We start from the raw sequence: 24,277 nt of genomic DNA, 5'->3' as shown, positions 1-24,277 counted from the left end.
TGGCAATCTATAGTTTTTAACATATACCGGTTCGTTGTCTGTCAGTCTTAATTTTTGCTCGTAGAAGTTGTTTAAAGTCATTTTGTCCGTGTCAAGAGCGAAAATGTCGGCATAATCAATGCAAAGGTCAAGAAATTTACCTGGAACATGTTGAGGTATTTGATTTTTTAAAATCGAAATAAGTTTTTTCGTACGATTATCTTCTGTTTCTGTCTTGTTAATTGTATAAACATTATAATTTGAAAGTTTTTCTGTCCGAATACTTTTTCTTTTCACATACTTTACATCATCCGTGGTGTTAATGACTTTAATTATTGGGTTACTGGAATTAACAATGCACCTAGCTGTGAAAACACCTGTTTCAATTTCCTGCGAGTACACGAAAAGTGGTTCGGTTGAATCTCCTAAATCAAAAAGTCTGAATATTTCACATCTTGGCGGAATGATACAACTGTCGCTTTCTGTTCCGTGTAGGATTGGACTCGTGACTTTTTCATTACCTACCCAAAAGGAAATACTATTTCTTTCATAATTAATAATGCATTTGTTAATTTTCAGAAAATCTTTACCCAGTATGCCATCGGATGGAATATTAAAGTCTTCATTTACTACATGTAAAGTATGTTTAATAGAAAAGTTTGAAAAATTTAAATTTGCTGTAATTTTACCTAAAGTAGAAACTGAATTAGAAGTGACACCGGTAGTGTTAATAATGTCGTTCGTATTTAAGGCAATATTTCTATCTAAACATGATATCTTTATTAAAGAAATGTCCGCTTGAGTGTCTACTAGGAAAGAACAAAATTTATGTGACTCGTTAAGTTGTAATTCAATGAAATCAGAGTAATTAAAATTTAAACAATAGATGCCTATTGGTGAGCGAAGTTCGCTTACTGACTTAGTTCGTCCTCCACCAGTGTTCGCTTCTGAGGGGCGCTGGCGTTTAAAGCGCGAACGTTTGCGTTTCGACATCTACCGTTTGAAGATCTTGAATTGTTGCTTTTTTTGTTACTATTATTTGTATTTGAATTGGAATTTGTATTTGGACGCGTATTATTACTATTGTTATTCTAGTATCTATTTCCGTTATAATTCCTATATCTTTGATTATTATTTCCGTTATAGTTGCTGTTGTATGCAAATGAATTATTGTTTCTATAACCAGTATAGCCGCGGTTTGGGTAAAAGCCTCGATAACTACCACGTGAATTTCTGAATGTGTTGTTACCACGTGATCGAAAAGCTAAAACCTGACGCTCTGTTACTTCGTTATTTTTTTCTACAATTAATTTTGCTACCACGTCTTTCGGATCAGTAAATGCCGTTGAGGCTGAAATGGTTTTTACTAAATTGGATTTTGCATTTAATCGACACACGTTAACAGTTTGTTCGACTGCCATTTCATGAGCTTTCGCTTGAGTGATCCCTTCAATAATAAAAGACCGCTCAAGTGAGTCAGCTAAATCTTCAACTTTTTTCGCAAAATCTGTATAATTATTGTTATTAACGTGCAACGCTGCAAATTTCCCTGCTACAACTTTCGAGTTGTCCGGTTTGATCCTACTACGTAGAGATATTTTAATTTCATTAACTGAATTTACTTGTCTTGGTATTGCTTCACGGGCTTTACCCTCTAATTTTGATTTTAAGAACGCTATAAAAGTATCACTTAAATCTGCAGTAGCGAATTGTTCAAGTAATGCGATTTTGTCTATAAAAGAATCAAGTGCTAGAGGATCACCACTGTAGTTTTCTCTAATAGAATTAGCACATGTGCTAATGAAAATTCTCTTTTCCTCAGGCGTTGCCATGATTTGATCGTTAAGATCTGACTTTAAAGTAGAAGAAGTTGAAGTTGATATTTCACTATTTGAATCTTTAAGATTTGAAACTAAATTAGAAGTTAAATTTTTACTGGAAGAATCTTCGAAGCCTGGGAAATCTGCTGACAACGATAATTTATTTTCCTGTTTGGTGACTTTTTCGGTCGAAGATGAAGTTAAACTTTCGTAGCTTGAGGCTGATTTATCGGAATCGGATTCTGAATCTGAAGTTTTTTGCACTTGCTTACCACTTCTAAGGTTGTACATATGAAATTAATGAAGCACTTGTTTGAAGGTTGAATTTATATTTGAAGCTGAAAATGCTTTTTTGGAAAAAAGGGAAAAAAAGAAAAAAAATTTTAAAAAGGGAACTGATTTACAGGTGAATAGTCGCTAAAGAAATATTTAACAATTTATTAGAAGAATTAATTGAAACTGCAGCATACTTTTATGAAAAATCTGTAAAAAGTAATTGAATTCAAAATGGCTCAAAAGTATGTAAGTATTATTTGGTAAAAGTCTCAAAATGTAATCACGGACGCACCGCTTTATTCAAAAAAATTTCAATTTGGTTTTTCACGGAACCACCGTATGTACTAAAAAAAATTGAATTGGTTTTTAACGGAACGACCGCATATATCAAAAAATTAATTGGTTTTTAACGGAACCACCGCGTATTTCAAACTAAATTACTTGGTTTTTAACGGAACCACCGCATATATCGAAAAAGTTAATTGGTTTTTAACAAACCACTGTTTATATAAAAAAATTTATTGGTTTTTCACAAACCACCGTAATATCAAAAATCCAAAATTTATATTATATGCTATTGAAACAAGTATATTACATGAATATAATGGGAATATTAATGTTTTATATACGTACATATATATGTTTAAAGAAAAAACCGTAAGCAAAAAAAAATTTTAAATACTTAACTTATACTTAATTGTCGCTGCTGCTAGTTTCCGTTACTGCTGCTGCTGCGCTGGCAGGCCTGAATCGCTGCTGGTGTTGTTGCTGCTGCTGGTGGTGGTGACAAATTGGCGTTGTATTTGGTGGAGTGGTTTTTCGCGATCCGTTATGCGTGGCGTGATATGAGTGCCTTTAGGTACAGGCCCGCTGGTATTACCAAGTTACTACTTTAATTTGGTCGATTAGATTTAGAAATTGTAGTTTTATGAAATTTGTTTTAGAAATTAGTAGTTTGGTTAAATTAGGTTTAGAAATTGTAGTTTTATTTAATTGTATTTAGAAGTTGTAGTTTTAATGGATTTGATTTAGAAAATTTGTTAAGTTTGCTTTAGAAATTGTAGTAACATATATTGAATTTGGTTTAGAATTGTAGCTGTATTAGAATTGTAGCTTTTGATTTAGAAAATTATGAAATTTGCTTTATTACTTTGGTTAAATTAGATTTAGAAGTTGTATTTTTATTAAATTTGATTTAGTAATTGTAGATTTAATGAATTTGATTTAGAAAATTATTAAATTTGTTTTAGGAATCGTAGATTTAATGAATTTGATTTAGAAAATTTGTTAAATTTGTGTTGGAAATCGTAGTTTTATTAAATTTGGTTTAGAAATTGTAGTTTTATTAAATTTGATATTGAAAATTGTTGAATTTGCTTTATTAGTTGGTTAAATTAGATTTAGAAATTGGGGTTTTATTAAATTTGAATAGAAATTGTAGTTTTAATGGTTTGATTTAGGAAATTGTTAAATTTGGTTTAGAAATTGTATTTTAGTTTATTTAATTTGATATTGAGAATTGTATTTTAGTTTTGTAAAATTTGATGTTGAAAATTGTATTTTAGTTTTATTAAATTTGATATTAAACACCACGCACTTTATCCTTGCTTTCGCACACCACGCATATTATCTTTTCACCGCTAGCCAAAGACTGTCCTTAAAAAAAATTTTCCACACTCACCACCAGTCTTTCGGCAAAAATCCGGTTGCCTGCTGAGGCTCCAGCCTCACGGTCGCCATGTGACCTCAATGCTTATAGGTTATGCTAAGTTTTTCCCACCTGTTAAATCCTCTATAGCATTGAACCTCTTGGAGGGCGCCGCCTCCAAATCTTCGCCAACTTGGTTGCTTTAGACAGGGTTAACGTGTCGGACGTTTTCGTCGACGTATAAATTAAAATCGAAAGACGCACTTGAACTAATTTTAAAGAACTCTCTTTACTACCACAATCTTAACGATTAGCAAAAACACGACCGAAGTTAAAGTATGCGAATATTGGAATGTCTCTATAACATTTTTTATCTCAGTGACGTGAGCCGCAGCTGTATTTGACATTCGCGTTGCCAACTGCCCGCGTCTGTCAAATGCAACTAAAGCTGCATGCCCATAGCTTATATTATTTTAACGGATGTGAAGGTTAGTTTATCCTTACACTGTCACAATATAAATATTTGCAATGGTAATGGTGGTCGATTAGGTGTCAGATTTTAATATTGATAATGCTTTGAAAAATAATTATTTGTAAATTACTTCTGTGCAAAATATATTGTTAAAAAAATTTATTTGAAGGAAAGCTGCTCGCGGAGAAACGCTTTAATAAATATTAATTTAAATACCAAGGAGTTACGTCTTTTTATAAACTGTTATGTACAAAACTGATTGCTTACAATTCTTTAGCATATAAATTATGAGGTATAGATGTCTTCACTCCTGCTCCGTCGCCTGTATCATTGTCGCAAGCACATGCTCCACGATGATTCATTCGTTCCGATAAAATCTGTGCATCACGCAAAATCTATGAAAATGTAAAGTATAAATTATAATCTACACAGCTTACAAAACAAAGTCGCTAAATACTTATTTAATGTAATAACTCCTCACAGAATGATCCTATTTGAAAACTGGTTTTGCATTTTAAAGGTTGGTTAAGTGGGATAATTATTTTTAATATAATGTGAATGAATTTATAAAAGAGAGGGACAATTTAGCAAAATGTGTTAAAAAAAAATAATAAACTTGTTGTAGAAACGCAACAAATAATTGTTTGCAGGTAAATTTTGAAATGTTTACTGTCATTCTAAACCAAAAATAGTTAGTGTAACCCGTGGTATAAAAAATAAGGTAATTTCATTGTCATTATGAGGTTGCCATTTTTCTTAAAAAGCAGATCATTGAAGCTTCTCATGATGTCAAAATTTAGCATATCGTTGCCCAATACAATATATGTAGGAGAGGGTTTTTGTAACCCACATCAAAAATGTTTCGTTCGGTTCTCAATGGTTTTACCTTGCGATATTTTATATATCTTGGTCTGAGGTATGTTTATTAACTGATTTTTCCAAGCCCGGCCACGTTAAAAATAAAATTTTTTTAAATGTGTAATTTATATAAAGAAGCTTGACATTCTTTTAGAGCTGCGCGAGGTAGGTCTATCAATGGGCTAGCAAACTTTGGTTGGGGGGCTCGTGAGCTTTCCTCCCACCCCTCAAATTTCTATTGATAGTCAGGAGCAGGACGCCGTTCCCGAGATGGTCGGGCCAGCACCTTAATGGTGCTGTGTTACCAGAGCGTATCGGATCTGTATCCGACAAAGGACCATCACATCGATAACACTCCCCAAAACCATCGGGGAGTAACTAATCGCTACAACAACAACAACAACAACAGCAGGACGCAAATTGGAAGAGAATCTCGGTCCAAAATCTCGTCAGAGCGCCTTACATGTTTTTTTTTAATTCTTTCTAATTCAGATTAGGCCAAGATGGCTAGTGTCGGTCCACTTGAGTGCAAGTTAGATTTCTCGAAAGCACTGAAGATTTCGTGAGCCAAAAAAGCATTTTCGTTTTTCGAAAGATTTTTTCTCTCACTAATTTTTTGAAAGTTGACCAAATGAATAGGAATTAATGTTGTTGAGAATTTACCTGTTGTAAATGATTCCGCAGACCGGTGTGTAAAATTAATGGAGGACCATAATACAGTTTTGATAAAAAATAAGAAAAAGAAAGTAGCTTTGTTTTTTACATTGGGTGTTGGATAATATTAAAGTTTGTATTTAGTTGCATGACCTTTAGTCTTTAGAATTCCAGCACAGCGACGTGGCATTGAGTCAATAAGTTTTTGGGATCTTTCAACCGAAATCAACTCCCATTCGCTTTTTACAGCTTCCCAAAGTTGCGTATTCGATATTGGCATGCGTTGGGCTACTGCGTCCTTGACATCAACCCACAAATTTTTAATTGGGTTCATGTCTGGTGATTGTGACGGTCTTTTCATGAGGTTGATCAGGTTTTCCTCAATCCATCTTTCAGCTACTTTGCTCATATGTTTCGGGTCGTTGTTTTGCTGGAAGGTCCAAACAAGTGACATTTTTTTCTGCAATATGGCAGCATGATGTCCTTGAGTATATCAACATCTGAAGCGTCACTCATAACTTCCTTAACCCACGCCTAGCCTAAAAAAGCATGCCCCGACCATAAAGCTGGAATCTCCATGCTTTACGGTTTTTGTTGTATACTTCGGATGGTATTCGGTTTGTGAGAAATAAACACCTGGTTGATAGCAGTAATGAAGCGTAATTAATCAAAAATAAATTATATAGGCGGCCGGCGTGGTGTGATGGTAGCGTGCTCCGCCTACCTTACCTAAGATCCTGGGTTAACGCCCCGGACAAAACAACATCAAATTTTATAAGCAAGGTTTTTCAATTAGTAGACAATTTATCTCAGCGGAGTCGCCTCTCGGCAGTGTATTTCTGCCATGAAAAGCTCCCAGTGAAAACTCATCTGCTTTGTATATGCCGTTCGGATTCGGCAAAAAAAAAAAAAAAAAAAAAAAAACAAGTAGGCCCTGTCCCGCCAATTTGTAGGAAAAATTAAAATGAGCACGACGCAAGTTGGAAGGAAGCTCTCTTCGGAGGTTATCGCGCCTCACTTTTATTTATTTTTTAAATTATATATATTTGATTTTATTTTCGTGAAAATACTGTAGTATGGAATCTCACATTTGAGTCCATTTAGAGAACCACAAGTTGTTAATTAAATTTTTTCAACTTAAGTAATAGCACATTTCGAAATAACGCAAATAACTGACAATTTAACTAGAGTTTAATGCTGTCAGATCGGCCGCTTAAGCTCAGTTTAAACTTCAGTTAAACTAGACTTAAAAACTGCAGAATAAGTTTAAGCGTAGTTTAACTGGCAAACCGGGTTGAACTTGAACTGAAAAACCGGGCCTTAGAAAAAGACACTTGAAAACATTGTTTGACATTTAGGTACAGATTATTGGCATTACACCAATCAACAAGATTATTTAGTTCATTTTGTAGGAGCACTGACGGGTCTTAATTCTGTAAAAGGAAAGCAGACGATTTAAAGCAGAAACCAATGTGGTTAATAAAAAGCACAAATAAAAGAGGTCCAAGAATGCTACCCTGAGGTACTCCGGCCATTGCGAAGAAAGGTTGGGACTTCAAGTCCTCAATTTCGACGCACAGAGACTTATTCGACAAATAAGATTTTAACCATGATAAAAAACAGAATGAAACCCAATACATTCCAGTTTAAATAATATTTTATGTGAAAATTTATCGAAAGCCTTTGAGAAATCAGTGTATATCGTATCTACCTGACATATATCGTATCTACCTGACAGCCATTCTGATATGCAGAAATCAGAAAACGACGTTAGGTTCGTAAATGTCGAGCGGCCAGCCACAAACCCATGTTGGCTCGGCTCAATAACGCTTTTGATGACAAAAATTTACTTCTTTATAATTTTTTTCAGACAGCTTCGAGCATACTGTGAGTTTTGCGATAGGCCTGTAGTTAGAGACATCATTTTTATTGTCAGCTTTAAAGATTGAGCATGGGATAAATAGAATATATGCCGAAGAGGGGCGCACAAAGATAAACAACAGAACTTCAGGACAAAAGCACAGATGCCATCACTGTCACATTTTAATGAAGTTTGCTAACATCATTACCGGAGATAATGAGGGAGCCAAAATCTAAACGATCACAGAGCCCCGAACATGAATAAGAGTCATTCACATCTACAGTAGCATCATCAAAGTTTGATTTAAAAAATTCAGCAAATAGCTCGACTGTTTTAGTTAGAGACTGCGAACATGGAGTAAGCTCGAATATTTGTTGAACCACGTTTGGAGCGGATAAAGTTCCAAAAGGCTTTTGGATTTTCTTTAAGCTCATTTTCGAGCCTACCCATGTAGCGGTTATAAAGAAATTTTTCTAGGACATTAAATTATCGCTCTGTTCCCTGAGAAGAATATTATCTGTATTTGCCTTAAATAAGTTATTGAGTTTGTTACGCTTTCTTTTAAACTCTTAATAGTTTTATTATACCATGGTAATTTATAAAGCCTGGGCCCAAAAGGAGGCACTGTACTGTGCAATGTGAACTTCTATAGGAAAATAAAATAACACTGACGTCATTGGAAAGACATATGTTTTCCCAGTTAAGTTCAAGTAATACATTGTTCAGCTCGCCGAAATCAGCAGATCGAAAGTTGAAAGAGGAATTATCTAAAGCAGATGACGTAGAGATAGCATCAAAGTTATGTAAATGAATAACTAGCGGTATATGATATTTATCAGATAGACATACAGGAAGAATACTCTCAGAGAGTTGAAATATTAAATTCTCGTCGATAAATATAAGATCAAGTAACCTCGAGAGAGTATTAAATAAATTATTAATTTGAATCAGATTATAACTTAAGATATCTATAAGGCTAATTTCATAAGAAGACGTAACATTGGTAGGTGTTAAAATGCCATTATTTTGAAAGTCTGACCGTACAATATTTGGCATATTGAAATCTCCAAGTATGCAAAAGTTGGCATAGTATGAGTTTCGCATAAATTAACGATGTTCCCCACATGAGCATTGTATGAGCAATCACCACTGTTCGGCGGTATATACGAGCAGCAAATGAAAGTAGAGCCAGACGAACTGGAAACATAGACACACAGCTGATCGAGCAACGTATCATGCATGAGGATGTAGTTGAAACTTTGATGAATGCAGGCTTCTGTTAACTGCAATTAAAACTCCATCATCTTTCTTTTGATTAGGAATTACTTAGGGTCAAAGTACTCTCCATCAAAGGAGTCTTCGTTTAACCACGTTTCAACGATGACTACCCTTCAAAAAATCCGAGTACTCCATAAATAGTGTAAGGAATACTCCTTTAGGAGTATAGGAGTGTTCCAAAACTAATCTGTATTCATACAAAAAATGTGCTCCAATTAACATTGCGATGTCCTAGGAGAGGAGTAGGTGATCCCACTCTCGGTTTGTTTGTGAGTATTCCATAGAGTACATACGTGAGAGTACTTTTCAAAGTACTTTCACTGTAGTACTCCATGGAGCACCCACCCAAATGAAAGTAAAAGAAGAGGGGCAATACAGCTTTTATATTTTATACTACGAATATTCTTATGTTATTTAGCATTTGCGTGAATAAAGAAGCTAATATTTCTCTATACTATAGTATGTATACATAAAACCAGTGCGCGGTTGCATTTTATCAGAGTTGCCATAGTAAAATCTTATTGTCAGTTATTTGTATGCAATATTCGAGTTTTGGCTACTCTGTTCGATCGTCATCGTGTCGTGATCACGGTCTTTAAAAAACGATCAATGATCGGCTGATGGTGGTCCGCAAACGCATTGCAAAGGAGTATTGGTAGAGTACTCCAACATGAAGAAAATGGAACACGTAATCCAACAATTTTTGCAGGGTAGTAGTCCAAATGAGACGTAGATAAGAGAAAATCTTTAGATTTGGTGCGCCAACATTTTGAAAGTAGAATCTCAGAGATGCACCCGAGACACAGGTTAAATGTTACAATATATAGCTCTAGGTAACCCTACGACATTATTGGGTTTTCACCGTTTTTTGAAAAAAAAAACAAAGAAACAAAAGGCTTTACAGTGACATTAGAGGGTCACAGAGCAGCGCCGAATAGCTTGTCATAATCAGCTGATAGCACGCGAACTTTAAAAGAAACCCTGACCAAGGAGCTAATTTCAGCATCCCGCCTCACCAACTTAAAACAAGCTGAAGCAGAAGCATCGATTTTGATGTGCTCAGACATGTATTTGAAAATTTTCTCGTCTGTAACAAATGGGTTGAACGAAGTTATATGAATCCACTTGTGTGGTACAAAAACGTCTAACTCGGCATTATCGTTATTGCTACTAACTGCATATGAATTCCCGACTTTTTCTTTTGGTGCAGTTATGCTGTGCTTTCCTGTGGTACGGACTTTTGATGGCAGATGTAATTTGTTAATAGCGCAGGCAGCGGGACTGGCGTATGAAGGAGGGGAGGAAGAGGGCAGAGCGGCAGTATTTGATGACTCACTGTTCGTAACAGTCATCGGACTGATTGAATTTGTGATGTTGTTTCTTCGGCTTATCCTTAATTGTTGCTGATGCATTTGTAGAACAGTGGTAGGCGCGCCATAGCTCAATTCAGCCAGACTTGCTTCAGATGTATTCTTACTCTTCATCGTTCAGTCGTTAGGTTTCAATGAGCTTTTTTTTTTTTGTATTAACCAAATTTATTTAAATAATGCAGTTGCCGATCGTAAACATAAAGCTTATCATGCAAATTCCTTTGATGCGGCATTAATTATAGTTTTTCTGGTTTGTTTTGGTACAACAGAAGCGATCGTTGCATTTAAAAATATTCTTCAAATACCGAAACATCTTATTAATACAGAAGTCCAGATTTTCCTATATAACCTAAATGGAATATTATTTTTAAAATAACAAAGTTTCTAGGGCATTTATCTTATTTTAACTCTGTATTTATTTATCATTTTTTTATTTTTATTTACTTACTTACTTAATTGGCGCTTAACCGTCTAAACGGTTATGGCCGTCCAACAAGGCGCGCCAGTCGCTCCTTCGCTCCGCCAACCGGCGCCAATTGGTCACACCAAGGGAGTTTAAATCGTTTTCCACCTGGTCCTTCCAACGGAGTGGGGGCCGCCCTCTACCTCTGCTTCCATAGGCGGGTTCCGATAGAAACACTTTCTTGGCCGGAGCATCATCTTTCATTCGCATAACATGGCCTAGCCAGCGCAGCCACTGCGTTTTAATTCGCTGGACTATGTTGATGTCTGCGTATAGCTCGTACAGCTCATCATTAAATCTTCTTCGGTACTCGCCATCGCCAACGCGTAGAGGTCCATAAATCTTTCGAAGAACTTTTCTCTCGAACACTCCCAAAGCCGCTTCATCTGCTGTTGTCTATTGTTGTTGCTGTTTATTTATTTATTTATTATTTAAAGTCGACGACAAACTATGGTCGACTGCATAATATAAAAGATATATAAATATACAACTCAAAAGATAAAATTTAAGATATATCGAGATTTCAACAATGTTATATTCAAACAAAGAAATATTAATGAACATTACTATTTAATTTCATAATATAATAATAATAAGAAATATGAGCAGAAATAAGATCTTATGCCGAAATCTTATACTGGCGGAATGCATCAGATTCCGCTCAGCATGATTTCGGAATGCAGTGGATTCCAATCTCCCTGTTGGAATGCAACAAGATTCCAATCAGCATGTCATGGGAATCCGGCAGTGCTAAGAGTAGTGTAATGAGGATACGCCATCACAAGGCATACAAAAGTAACATGACCTGTGTTGTTGGAATGCACCAGATTCCAATCAGCTCGATGCCTACTGACCCATAAGATTATACTGCCGGAATGCATACAATTCCGGTCAGTGACTCATGAAAAAGCATGTTTTTTACGTTGTTGGAATGCACCAGATTCCAATCAACACAGTACTGTCTTGTTCCTTCTTAATGATACATGTTGATAAATGTTCCTCCATCCTTAAGCGAGATAGCTCCTGTTTTTTATGGAAGGCATAAAATGCCGGCAAATTAAATGAGCTTGTATCTCATGGAAACAGATTTTTAGATTGGAGAAAGAAAAAAAATTGTATCTGAAAATGCAGCAAATGAAGATAATGCGTGATGAAATTAGCAATAGCTTGCTATAACATAATATTTCCCAGAACAAAATATCCAGCCAGCATTTGGGTATGATATCGTCAAACCAAAACTAGCGAATGGATGTACGTATACATGTTTCTTAAATATAGCCCAGCAAACATTAGGAAGGTAACATCCCTAGTATTAGCGAAAGAAATATTAGGTTCTTATACCTATATGATACTACTTTTTTTGTCTTGGATTCCAAGCCAGGAAAACTGACGAAACATTATCAGAACTTAAAAATATAAAAACAATTTCCCCTAAATTAGTGAATCTGACCCATCTAATATTTTGTTTATGTTTAAAATTTTTTTTGTTTTTTCATTTTTAACAATAAAAACAATGCAAATAACACGGGAAAATTATTTCCGTCTCTGATGGTTCACTTTTTCACAAGAAAGTTGATTTTAGTTGTGTTTTTATGCACAAAATTTTCAAACTAAAAACAAAACTTTCATTTGTAAGAAAAAACGGCCCAATGTCAAAAAAGAATATCGAAATACAAACTGGCTCGTTTCTTTTTAACGAACTAAGTTGTATTTTTCTTGTATTTCGTTAGTTTTTTGAAATACCCTGCAAAAATCGCGAGTACTCCATGCATGCATGTATGGAGTACTCGCTATGGACCAAGCGAGTGCTCCAAAATTAACCACAATTCATACAAAAAATATGGTCCACTTAACATTGCGATGTCCTAGGACTGGACCATATACTGCAGCTCTGCATTAAATCAGAGTAATTCATGGAGTACCAACACTCCAATAAACATCGTGTAGTGATTACAATCGTTAAAAACGAGCAATGATCGGCTTACAATATGTTCGTGTAGAAACATGAGTTGGTCCATTGCTGCATTACTGTGGAGAATAAATGTAAGTACTCCAGTGGACCACATGATCCAACGATTTTTGCAGGGTATATGCCCTTATTACAGTTTACAACTCAACTCTCTGTCAGTTGAAATTTTGCAATTTGGTGGGAAAGGACGTCTTTCCAAACCCCCCTCCCCCTCCCCCCACTTTGTTCAGTATGGAAGCTGTCGAAATACCGATTTCCAGCAAGTTGCTGGGACGTTCTAATTTTCAATCCGCCTCTATTAACAAAAGGCGGCAACCGACTTTCGTTTCCTTGGGGCTGGATGCATTGTGTTTTGCTGGTTTTCTATTATTGAATATATCATGCAAAAATAAAGAAAATAAATGAGTAATTTTCTTCCAATCAGTATGTCATATGTAGAGATAAAGTTTCTATAAACTATCGTGATATATTACGTTATAGTGCGAATAAAAACAAGGTTTATTCCACCTTACGGCCCAACGTTTCGCCAAATTTCATTGGCATCATTAGGGGCACAATATTCTATTTATTTTGTTTATAAAAACAACAAGAAATGCAGAAATGTTGCAATAATGAAATTTTAAAAAAATTTTTTTAAATATTTATGTGTATACATATATCTAAAGACAAACACAGTGCACAGATTGAACAAGTACGGCTTATTTCTGAATATAAACTTACTTCAGATATGCGGTAGACAAAATTACGGATGAAAATAAATAAGTTACAAAAGCTACACTATTATTACATAAAAAATCGGTGCCATTGAAAAGTGTATCGTTTTTTTCTCTCATTTCTTTGTCTAAAATTTTATTATTAAATTATTTCTCTTCGCAACCTTTAAAATATAAAATAAATACTGCTAAGAACCTCATAAACAAGATATTGACAATCAGCCATCAAACATTTCACGACGCTAATATAAGAAAAATCAAAATGACACTTAACAAGTAAGGAAGTCTAAGTTCGGGTGTAACCGAACATTACATGCTCAGTTGAGAACTATGGAGACAAAATAAGGGAAAATCACCATGTAGGAAAATGAACCTAGGGTAACCCTGGAATGTGTTTGTATGACATGTGTATCAAATGGAAGGTATTAAAGAGTATTTTAAGAGGGAGTGGGCCATAGTTCTATAGGTCGACGTCATTTAGGGATATCGCCATAAAGGTGGACCAGGGCTGACTCCAGAATTTGTTTGTACGATATGGGTATCAAATGAAAGGTGCTAATGAGTATTTTAAAAGGCCGTGGGCCTTAGTTCTATAGGTGGACGCCTTTTCGAGATATCGCCATAAAGGTGGACCAGGGGTGACTCTAGAATTTGTTTGTACGATATGGGTATCAAATGAAAGGTGTTAGTGAGTTTTTTAAAAGGGCGGGGGCCTTAGTTCTAAAGGTGGACGCCTTTTCGAGTTATCATAAAGGTAGACCAGGGGTAACTGTAGAATTTGTTTGTACGATATGGGTATCAAATGAAAGTTGTGAATGAGTATTTTAAAAGGGAGTGGGCCTTAGTTCTATAGGTGGACGCCTTTTCGAGATATCGCTATGAGGTGGGTTTTGTCTAAGGCTGGGGTAACGCTCAGTCAATCCAGAGTCAAGTAAAGGTCCCACAAACCCCTACTGAATAAATACACGATATTTATGTATTACGAACACACGCACACACGGCTGGAAATATTAGGCGGGCAGCAGCTTTCCGTCGCAAGATGGCGAGGGGGCGGAGCGGCGGCTAACGGTCTTTGGAGTAGAGGAGGTTCGGTAGGGCGGTTGAACGGTCGGGTAACGGACGGACTGGTACGTCGGTACGGAAGCAGCGGCGGGATAGAAGCAGCGGCTTGACGGCGGTAGGATGGCGGGCGGCCAACGGTCGTCGTAGCAGCGGCGGGATGGATGCAGCGGCTTAACGGCGGTAGGGTGGCGAACGGCCAACGGTCGTCGTAGCAGCGGCGGGACGGATGCAGCGGCTTAACGGCGGTAGGATGGCAAACGGCCAACGGTCGCCGTAGCGGCGGCGTGACGGATGCAGTCCTCGCACTCACTAACTTTTTTAACGACATTTGTCATCGCTTTATTTGCGAATCGATAAGTATAACGATTTCGTTACTCAGTAACTATTTTGTATCTATATTTGTTTATCGACGATCAGTTGTGTTGTTAAATAAACGGCAAGTAAATTTGCTGCGTTAAAATTCACGAAATTAATATTTCTGGCAATTTTAATAAAAAAATAAAATCGGAACTTTAATTAAATACTTTCAAACACGAAAAGCAGCTTTATTTATAAATCAAATGGCATTTGAGTACTTGGCGTAAGTTTTATCACAAGATGAAGAATTACTAAGCCCATGGCCAAAGGACAGACGCCTTCTTTGAGAAGTAGATAACCCATTCCACTTGAATGCAGTGGAGTTTCGAAAGCTGTACCGACTAACCCCACACTTTGCTCATGATATTTCTCAACTTGATAGTCAATTAAGGGGTACAATAATAACTGCGATATCAACAGCAAAAAAAAAAAAGAAATGTATACCGCATTTACTTACCTTTTGTTAAAATATATAAAAACTTGCACAATAATGACTTTTAAAAGCAGTTAGTATACGGAATTTATTTATTTTTGGCATACCTTTTGTGCTTTTCGCTTTTTTTAGTTTCGTTAAACTGTGCTGCTACCTTTCTACTATTAAAGTGAAATTTAAATGTCATTTATTTCGAGCCGTTAAAACTAAGTTAGTGAATGGTACAATCGATAAGGCAAGCGACAAAATCGTTAATTAAAATCTCGATAAATCGCATCGTTATAAGTTAGTGAATTCCACTACAGGGATGACTCTAGAATTTGTTTGTACGATATGGGTATCAAATGAAAGGTGTTAATGAGTTCTTTAAAAGGGCGTTGGCCTTAGTTCTAAAGGTGGACGCCTTTTCGAGATATCGCCCTAAAGGTGGACCAGGGGTGACTGTAGAATTTGTTTGTACGATATGGGTATCAAATGAAAGGTGTTAATGAGTATTTTAAAAGGGAGTGGGCCTTAGGTCTATAGGTGGACGCCTTTTCGAGATATCGCCATAAAGGTGGACCAGAGGTGACTCTAGAATGCGTGTGTACAATATGGGTATCAAACGAAAGGTGTTAATGAGTATTTTAAAAGGGGGTGGGCCTTAGTTCTATGGGTGGACGCCTTTTCGAGATATCGCCATAAAGATGGACCAAGGGTGACTCAAGAATTTGTTTGTACGATATGGGTATCAAATGAAAGGTGTTAATGAGTATTTTAAAAGGGAGTGGGCCTTAGTTCTATAGGTGGACGCCTTTTCGAGATATTGCCGTAAAGGTGGACCAGAGGTGACTCTAGAATATGTTTGTACGATATGGGTATCAAATGAAAGGTGTTAATGAGTATTTTAAAAGGGAGTGGGCCTTAGTTCTATAGGTGGACGCCTTTTCGGGATATCGTTATAAAGGTGGGCCAGGGTTGACTCTAGAATGCGTTTGTACAATATGGGTAACAAATGAAAGGTGTTAATGAGTATTTTAAAAGGGCGTGGGCCTTAGTTCTATAGGTGGACGCCTTTTTGAGATATCGCCATAAAGGTGGACCAGGGATGACTAGAATGCGTTTGTACAATATGGGTAACAAATGAAAGGTGTTAATGAGTATTTTAAAAGGGCGTGGGCCTTAGCTCTATAGGTGGACGCCTTTTTGAGACATCGCCATAAAGGTGGACCAGGGATGACTCTAGAATTTGTTTGTACGACATGGGTATCAAATGAAAGGTGTTAATGAGTTTTTTAAAACGGCGTGGTCCTTAGTTGTAAGGTGGACGCCTTTTCGAGATATCAAATGAAAGGTGTTAATGAGTATTTTAAAAGGGAGTAGGCGTTAGTTCTATAGGTGGGCGCCTTTTCGAGATATCGCCATAAAGGTGGACCAGGGGTGACTCTAGAATGCGTTTGTACAATATGGGTATCAAACGAAAGGTGTTAATGAGAGTTTTAAAAGGGAGTGGGCCTTAGTTCTATATGTGAAGGCCTTTTCGAGATATCGCCATAAAGGTGGACCAGGGGTGACTCAAGAATTTGTTTGTACGATATGGGTATCAAATGAAAGGTGTTAATGTGTACTTTAAAAGGGAGTTGGCCTTAGTTCTATAGGTGTACGCCTTTTCGAGATATCGCCATAAAGGTGGACCAGGGGTGACTCTAGAATGTGTTTGTACGATATAGGTATCAAATTAAAGGTATTAATGAGGGTTTTAAAAGGGAGTGGTGGTAGTTGTATATGTGAAGGCGTTTTCGAGATATCGACCAAAATGTGGTCCAGGGTGAACCAGACCATCATCATTCCAAGGGTTTTTGATTTCGCAATGCAGAACTTTTTCATTTTCTTCTACTTAATATGGTAGGTGTCACACCCATTTTACAAAGTTTTTTTCTAAAGTTATATTTTGCGTCAATAAACCAATCCAATTACCATGTTTCATCCCTTTTTTCGTATTTGGTATAGAATTATGGTATTTTTTTAATTTTTCGTAATTTTCGACATCGAAAAAGTGGGCGTGGTCATAGTCGGATTTCGGCCATTTTTTATACTAATACAAAGTGAGTTCAGATAATTACGTGAACTGAGTTTAGTAAAAATATATCGATTTTTGCTCAAGTAATCGTGTTAACGGCCGAGCGGAAGGCCAGACGGTCGACTGTGTATAAAAGCTGGGCGTAGCTTCAACCGGTTTCGCCCTTTTTCACAGAAAACAGTTATCGTCCTAGGATCTAAGCCCCTACCAAATTTCACAAGGATTGGTAAATTTTTGTTCGACTAATGGCATTAAAAGTATCCTAGACAAATTAATTGAAAAAGGGCGGAGCCACGCCCATTGCGAAATTTTCTTTTATTTTTGTATTTTGTTGCACCATATTATTACTGGAGTTGAATGTTGACATAATTTACTTATATACTGCAAAGATATTAACTTTTTTTTTTTAAATTTGACTTGAAAAAAAAATTTTCTTAAAGTGGGCGTGGTCGTTCTCTGATTTTCCTAATTTTTATTAACCATACATATAGTAATAGGAGTAACGTTCCTGCCAAATTTCATCATGATATCTTCAACGACTGCCAAATTACAGCTTGCAAAACTTCTAAATTACCTTCTTTTAAAAGTGGGCGGCGCCACGCCCATTGTCCAAAATTTTACTAATTTTCTATTCTGCGTCATAAGTTGAACTCACCTACCAAGTTTCATCGCTTTATCCGCCTTTGGTAATGAATTATCGCACTTTTTCGATTTTTCGAGACCAAATTTCATCAAGATACCTCAAAATTTACTCAAGTTATCGTGTTAACGGACGGACGGATGGACGGATACTGATGATTTTGATATATGGAAGTCTATCAGCCCAATTCTAAACCAAAATTCCGTGCGAGTTTTTTCCCTTCTCCCATTCCTCGTATTCTAAATAAAAATTCGTTGTGAGTTTTTTCACTTCTCCCTTTCCTCCTATTCTGAACAATGTTCGAAAAAGCGGAAACCGGTTATGGGAGAAAAGTAGGTATTATGAATGTGAGGGAGAGGGAGATTTCTCTGCCATTTCATAGGAGTTTTTTCACTAGTTAAATTAAAGGGAATGCATCAAAATAGTTAAAGGAAATTGGTTGTTTTAAGAAAAAACACTTATTTGTACAAATTTGTGCTAAAATATGTATTTACATTCTACCACAATATGCTCACTGTTAATACAACAACAACAACAACCACAATATTCATTATTTTAACTCGAAAAGTATATCATAAGCAACGGAAGAGCTCTTCGTATATTTGATGCAGCCATCCAGAAATTGCGCAAGGATTTTTTAAGAAGGCTTAAATAGATTTTGGCATATGGCGAAAGGCGAACTCAACCCGACTTGGCCGCCAGAAAATTGCTTTGCAGAATGAATGCATGCAACTCCGGCGGATTTGTGTTATCCCGCCGTCTTCTTCTTCTTATGCTCCTCTGTTGATGTTGCTGTGGCACCAATTCATTACTTATTCCAGTGAATACCACATGAAATGCAATAATGTGCATTGTTTATACCTTATTTCTTAATTTCAAACAAATTCGCAACAATAATTAAACTTTTCAATTTTTTAAACAAAATAAGAAATGCGCAACGAAATTTCAAGTGACAAAACAGCTGACTTCGAAAACTCGAAATTCCTATTCCCCAATTATTCTTTCCCTAGGAGAAAAGAATTGGAGGAATTTTTCCGCGGGAATAAAAAATCCGCGAGAACAAAATTCCGCGAGAATATTTAGAATTGGTCTGTATATCTATCTCGATTCCTTTATACCTGTACAACCAACCGTTATCCAATCAAGGTTAATACACTCTGTGAGCTCTGCTCAACTGAGTATAAAAGGAATTTGCCCTCCTACCCCTTCATTTTGTTAATCCCCTACCACCCTATATAAACAGGTGCATGCTTAAAAACGTTATGACACTGCATGTCAGACGTTCAGTACAACATTTGTTTATTTACGATATTATCTCTGGTACTATTGAATGCTCAATTCTGTTGGGGCAGTTAAATTTTCTTGTTACTATTAGATCTATATGCTCTCATAATATATTCTACGGTGAAGTTCTGAGAACCAACCTCGAAGAGCTTAATATTAATAATAATTAATAATTTCAAGAAGGATAAATCTTGACTTTGCAATGCCCAGGCCTTTGTTTAAGTTACGTATTGAGTCTTACTATCGAGAAAATGTATCTCATCCTTGAATTAATTTTAGTTATTTATTTTTAAATTAATTTGCAAACTTGTAAATCTAGTCAGTAAGGTGTCTGCCATTGTCTCAATAAATATGAATATGAATATGAGAATATGAAATGTGAGGAGCATTTAAAGAATCGTAACCTGTCTGCTGGTGTAGGTATGCTAAGCTCTAAACGTAAAATCCCTATCAAACCCGTTATAGCCCAACGACGAAATATCCATTAAATGGGGTTACACAGACTCTTAGCCCCTAGAACCTTGTGTGCAGTTCCTGCCTTGGACGGTGCCACTTCCCTAGATGTTCTGGTCTCAGCGACGGCAATTCCCCGACGGGTTTCATAGCGCCATACTGCCAGGCCGCAAACTTAAATATAAAGGGTATTTCAATGCCTACACAATTACGTCCAGTCCCAGGGCCACAACAGCACTTGCGCCCTGACTTCCGAGAGAGTGGAAATGGAGGCGGTCTCGCATTTATCACCCACCACTCAGTGCGATATAATCTATTTTATCACGACATCGGCCCGATCTGTGGCATACTAACGTACAGGTAGTGATAAAACTTTTAGAAAAAGTATCGGTACCGGTACTCATATGAAATACACCTCTCTGAAGTTGGCAACATAACTTTTACGTGGAAAAAAATTACCTATTGGGAAAATTGCCGTGAATTTATCCGTGACACAAAAAAATTTGCCGCGACTATATTTTAGAAAATATCTTCATGTGAAGTTAGCGTGCCACCCTCAGAAAACCACCTTAGAGACCAGTTAGGAAAATAATTCTTGCACACGACCGTAGATAAGTGGCATATTTTATAAATTCGAAACAAAAATTTTACTTTTTGTATGGTGCACTTCTCGTGAAGTTAGCATGCCACTTTTCGAAAACCACCTTAGAGTGCAGTAAATATGAATTTTTTTTTCGAATTAATCAAATATGCCACTTATCTACGGCAAATTTACGGCAAATTCATGTGTAAGAACTATTTTCCTAGCTGGTCTCTAAGGTGGTTTTCGAAAAGTGAAGTTGGCGGTGCACCATAAAAAATATGATTTTTTTTTTCAAATTTACTAAATATGCCAAATATCTTCGGCAAATTCACGTGCAAGAATTTTATTTCCTAACTGGTCTCTAAGGTGGTTTTCGAAAAGTGGCACGATAATTTCACGTGAAGTTGACGTTCCACCCGATATTTTCTTAAATATAGCCGCAGCAAATTTTTTTGTTTCACGGATAATTCACGGCAATTTCCGATGCAGAAATTATTTCTCGCACTGGTTTCCAAAGTGGTTTTCGAAATGGGGCCGTGCACTATAAAAAAAAAGTTAAATATTTTTTCCCGAATTTATCAAATATGCCACTTATCTACGGCAAATTCGTGTGCAAGAATTATTTTCCTAACTGGTCTCTAAGATGGTTTTCTTCATGTGTTATTTTCTAAAATATAGTCGCGGCTAATTTTTTGTTTCACGGAGGTAAATCTCGTCAAGCATTAAACGTTTTGTGGAGAGATTAACTAAACACACCTTTAAATATAAGTTATATACTTTGCACTGCCATACCTCTAGTGGGTTTTATTGCTCTAACAGTGTTTTGCCCCATCCAAGAAGTGCGACCACTCACAAATTGTCATCAATATTCTCTAACAGGAGTCCAAGGAAACCTGCAGTTTCAACAGGTGTGGACCACAGAGAAAGGGGTGTTAGAGGCGTTGGTTCCACATTGCAAAGATGGTTGCTGTCATGAAGGGACACTGTAGGACATACATTATGTATGTCGGAGTTGATTCTGGATAGGTAAGAGTTTAACCTGTTACAGTGCCCAGATCGAAGTCGAGCTATCTGACACGCACCTCCCTAGGGAGATGGCTTCCTCATCTGCGAGTTCACAGTATTTTTCTTTAAGGACTGTGTTCGGCGGGCAATTGTTGGCATAGAGGTCCTACACCTTTTGTGGATATCACTAAAGACCTTTTTGTGTTCTTCTTCCACATACCGATGAGATCTCAGATGCAGCATTTCCTCATAATGCTTGCGGAGATGACTTCTTAAGACCCTGGGTGGCGGAGCCTCTTTAACTAGATGTCTGTTGGGATGCGCAGGCTTCTGTGTATTCAACAGAAACTGTGTGTTCACCATCTCAGTACTCTCTCCTCACTATGTAGGTGGTGCTCTGGGGACATAAGAAGACAACTCGTGTTGGTTCTGAGAGCGGTGTATTGACAGGCCTGTATTTTCTTCCAGTAAGTTACCTTTAGGCTTGGCGACCATATCGGGACGCATAGCATGCAAGCGGTCGGCCAATTGTTTTGTAAGTGCTGCCGGCAAGAGATTTGAGAATTTTTGATTCTAGGTACAATTGCGGATGCGTGCCTGCCAAAATGTAGATCCTGATCGAACGTCACACTCAGTATTTTTGGTGGTCGGTAGCGTAATGCCAACGATGTGGATGGCCAATATAGTAGACATTTGTTTTGGGTATGTCGTAAATAAGGCCGCCTATGATTTGGTCGGTGACCATGTCAGGTTTCGCGAGGGGGAAAAGCTTGAGAAATTAGGAAGATAGTAGTTTATTTTATTACATAGCTCATCGATGAGTGGGCCGGGAGCTGTAGCCATTATCGTGCAGTCATCGGCGTAGGAAACAATGGTAACTCCTTCTGGTGGCGATATGTAGAAGTTAAGCAAAAGTAGCTATAGAATACCACCTTGTTTCTTCTGGGTATATATGTTACGTTTCTGAATTGTATCGATTTCTGCCAACCAAAAAGATAATTTGCGGTCCGCCTTTGGGACTAGGAGGAAGAGGGGACCCTTAAAAGTGTTGTAGTGACGTGCCGTGGTTGACTGTATCAAACGTTTTCATAAGACTTTCTCTACTGGTAGTATTATTACGTAGCATATAGTCACATAATGACACACCCTCTACCAATAATTACCACCAGTCACATACTGACACACCCTCTACTAATAACTCTCATGCACTTCTTACTTATACCATTTCCTCTCACACTTTTCCTTCGCTTTTCATATCCGTTCACTTATTAGCAATATTTTCGTAACCAACTTCCAATAAATAAATCTCTTTCTCTTTATCCGCAATTAACAACAACATTACATATTACAGTTATCGTTATTATTATTAAGCTCATTTTTGTCATTTTGTCATTGTATAAATTTGGAGTTGATTAATAAAGTTTTATACTATGTTCAAACAGAAAAATAAATTGAGGAAATTTCGATTTGAATTGAGTGCTGTTCATACAACTCGATTTAGCTTACACAATAGTAATTTGATAGCTGGTTGGCTCATCTCTACAGCAAGAACATACCTTTGTTCAGACTGTCAAAATGTGCGTGTTGGTATTAGGCGAATGAAATGGAATGAAAACATAAAACTTTGAAATTTTTGTGTGTTGTAAGAAAATGTGTTCAATGTTTTGGTTTCATTTTGAGTTTGCCATCTTCTTTTGACAATCCCTACTCCAGTGAAATGAAAGACATAAAATCAGCTGATGAGATGAGCCAACCATATAGTTCAGCCATGCGCAACTGACGTTGAAATCTACTCAATAAACACACTTTACAACGTTGTATTTGCAGTTTGAAACAATTTATTACGCAATTTTTTTTAAATTGGCAATTTATTATTACAATTTATTATATGATAAATTGCGTAATAAATTGCCCAAATAGTATAAATTGCCAATTTGGTGTGTGTTTGAACCTAGTATTAGAGTGTGCTTTTTCGTTCATTTCAGAGATTCGGTTCTTTCGTTCTTTTTCTGATGAACGAACAAGTTGTTCTTTTTGTTCATCTGTTCCTTTTTTTCAAGCAAATTTGTTCACTGCTGCTTGCACCCGCGAAAAAAGCCAACAAGTATAGATAGGGGTGTGTATGCAGCAATGCTTTGTATAGGTATATTTAAATGTGTTATAAATAAATAAGTTAATATATATATGTATAATTAACTTCAAAAAAAAGTTACAAATTTGGAAGATACAGGAAATTGAAAGAGTACAGACACAAATTGTAAATATGAACTTTTCAAGTTTAATAAATGTAATTAGATTCTTACAAAAGATGTTTTTCATAAATAGTCCATACATATATTGTTGTAGCAGTGCCACACGCAATCTTTAGCGTAAGTGGCATCATCGACATTCGTGCTCAGAATTTCTTCATATGTATGTATGAATTTACAATGTTCGGGAACGAAAAGAGAGAAAGAATAACATTAGATAAAACCAACTAACAGAACAAATAGAACCGAAATTGAAGATCTAGTTCACTTGTTCAGTTGAGAGACCCGGTCAATTGAACAAGTTCAGAACGAAACGACCCAACTCTATAAAGTTTCATTCGAAAAGAACGGATTTCTAATTGGCGCAGTCTCACGCGAACTTAATACGCAAAATCCAACTAAGTAAAAAGTTTAAATTTTTACTAAAAGCAGTTGACACGTCTCAAAATACGGAAAGTGTTTTTGAAATAAAGAAAAAGAAGCAGACAATTGTTTCAGAAAAAGTTAAATTTTCGAATTAAAAAAATTCGTTGATTAATACGTACATACATATGTGTGATCCTAAAATCAAATGAATAAGAACTGTAATAAGAAAGTTTGAAAAACATGTGTAAAATGAATAAAATGAATATTTTAAATACTGACTTATAATAGACATTTCAAATTTGAAAAATGGATTTTATGAAAAAATTAGGTTGCCTATATATGTATATACATGTACATCTGTCCATGTGAAGAAAAACAAGAAAGGAAGGCTAAGTTCGGGAGTAACCGAACATTACAAACTCAGT

General features: G+C 36.4%; 1 protein-coding gene across 5 annotated transcripts in view; it reads right to left on the bottom strand.

Annotated features, from left to right (window-relative positions):
* Positions 1–24,277, bottom strand: part of LOC137233476 (uncharacterized) — an 807,788-nt gene that overhangs the window by 615,002 nt on the left and 168,509 nt on the right. For all 5 annotated transcript variants that reach the window (XM_067756516.1, XM_067756517.1, XM_067756518.1 and 2 more), the window contains exon 3: positions 4,463–4,590. In XM_067756516.1, coding sequence (XP_067612617.1) covers positions 4,463–4,590 — 128 coding nt within the window. The remainder of the gene's footprint in view (positions 1–4,462; positions 4,591–24,277) is intronic.

The sequence above is a fragment of the Eurosta solidaginis genome, chromosome 5 (genome assembly GCF_040869045.1).
Source record: "Eurosta solidaginis isolate ZX-2024a chromosome 5, ASM4086904v1, whole genome shotgun sequence".
NCBI lineage: Eukaryota > Metazoa > Arthropoda > Insecta > Diptera > Tephritidae > Eurosta > Eurosta solidaginis.
The sequence above is the reverse complement of the archived record's forward strand: the minus strand, read 5'-3'. Positions and strand labels throughout refer to the sequence as shown.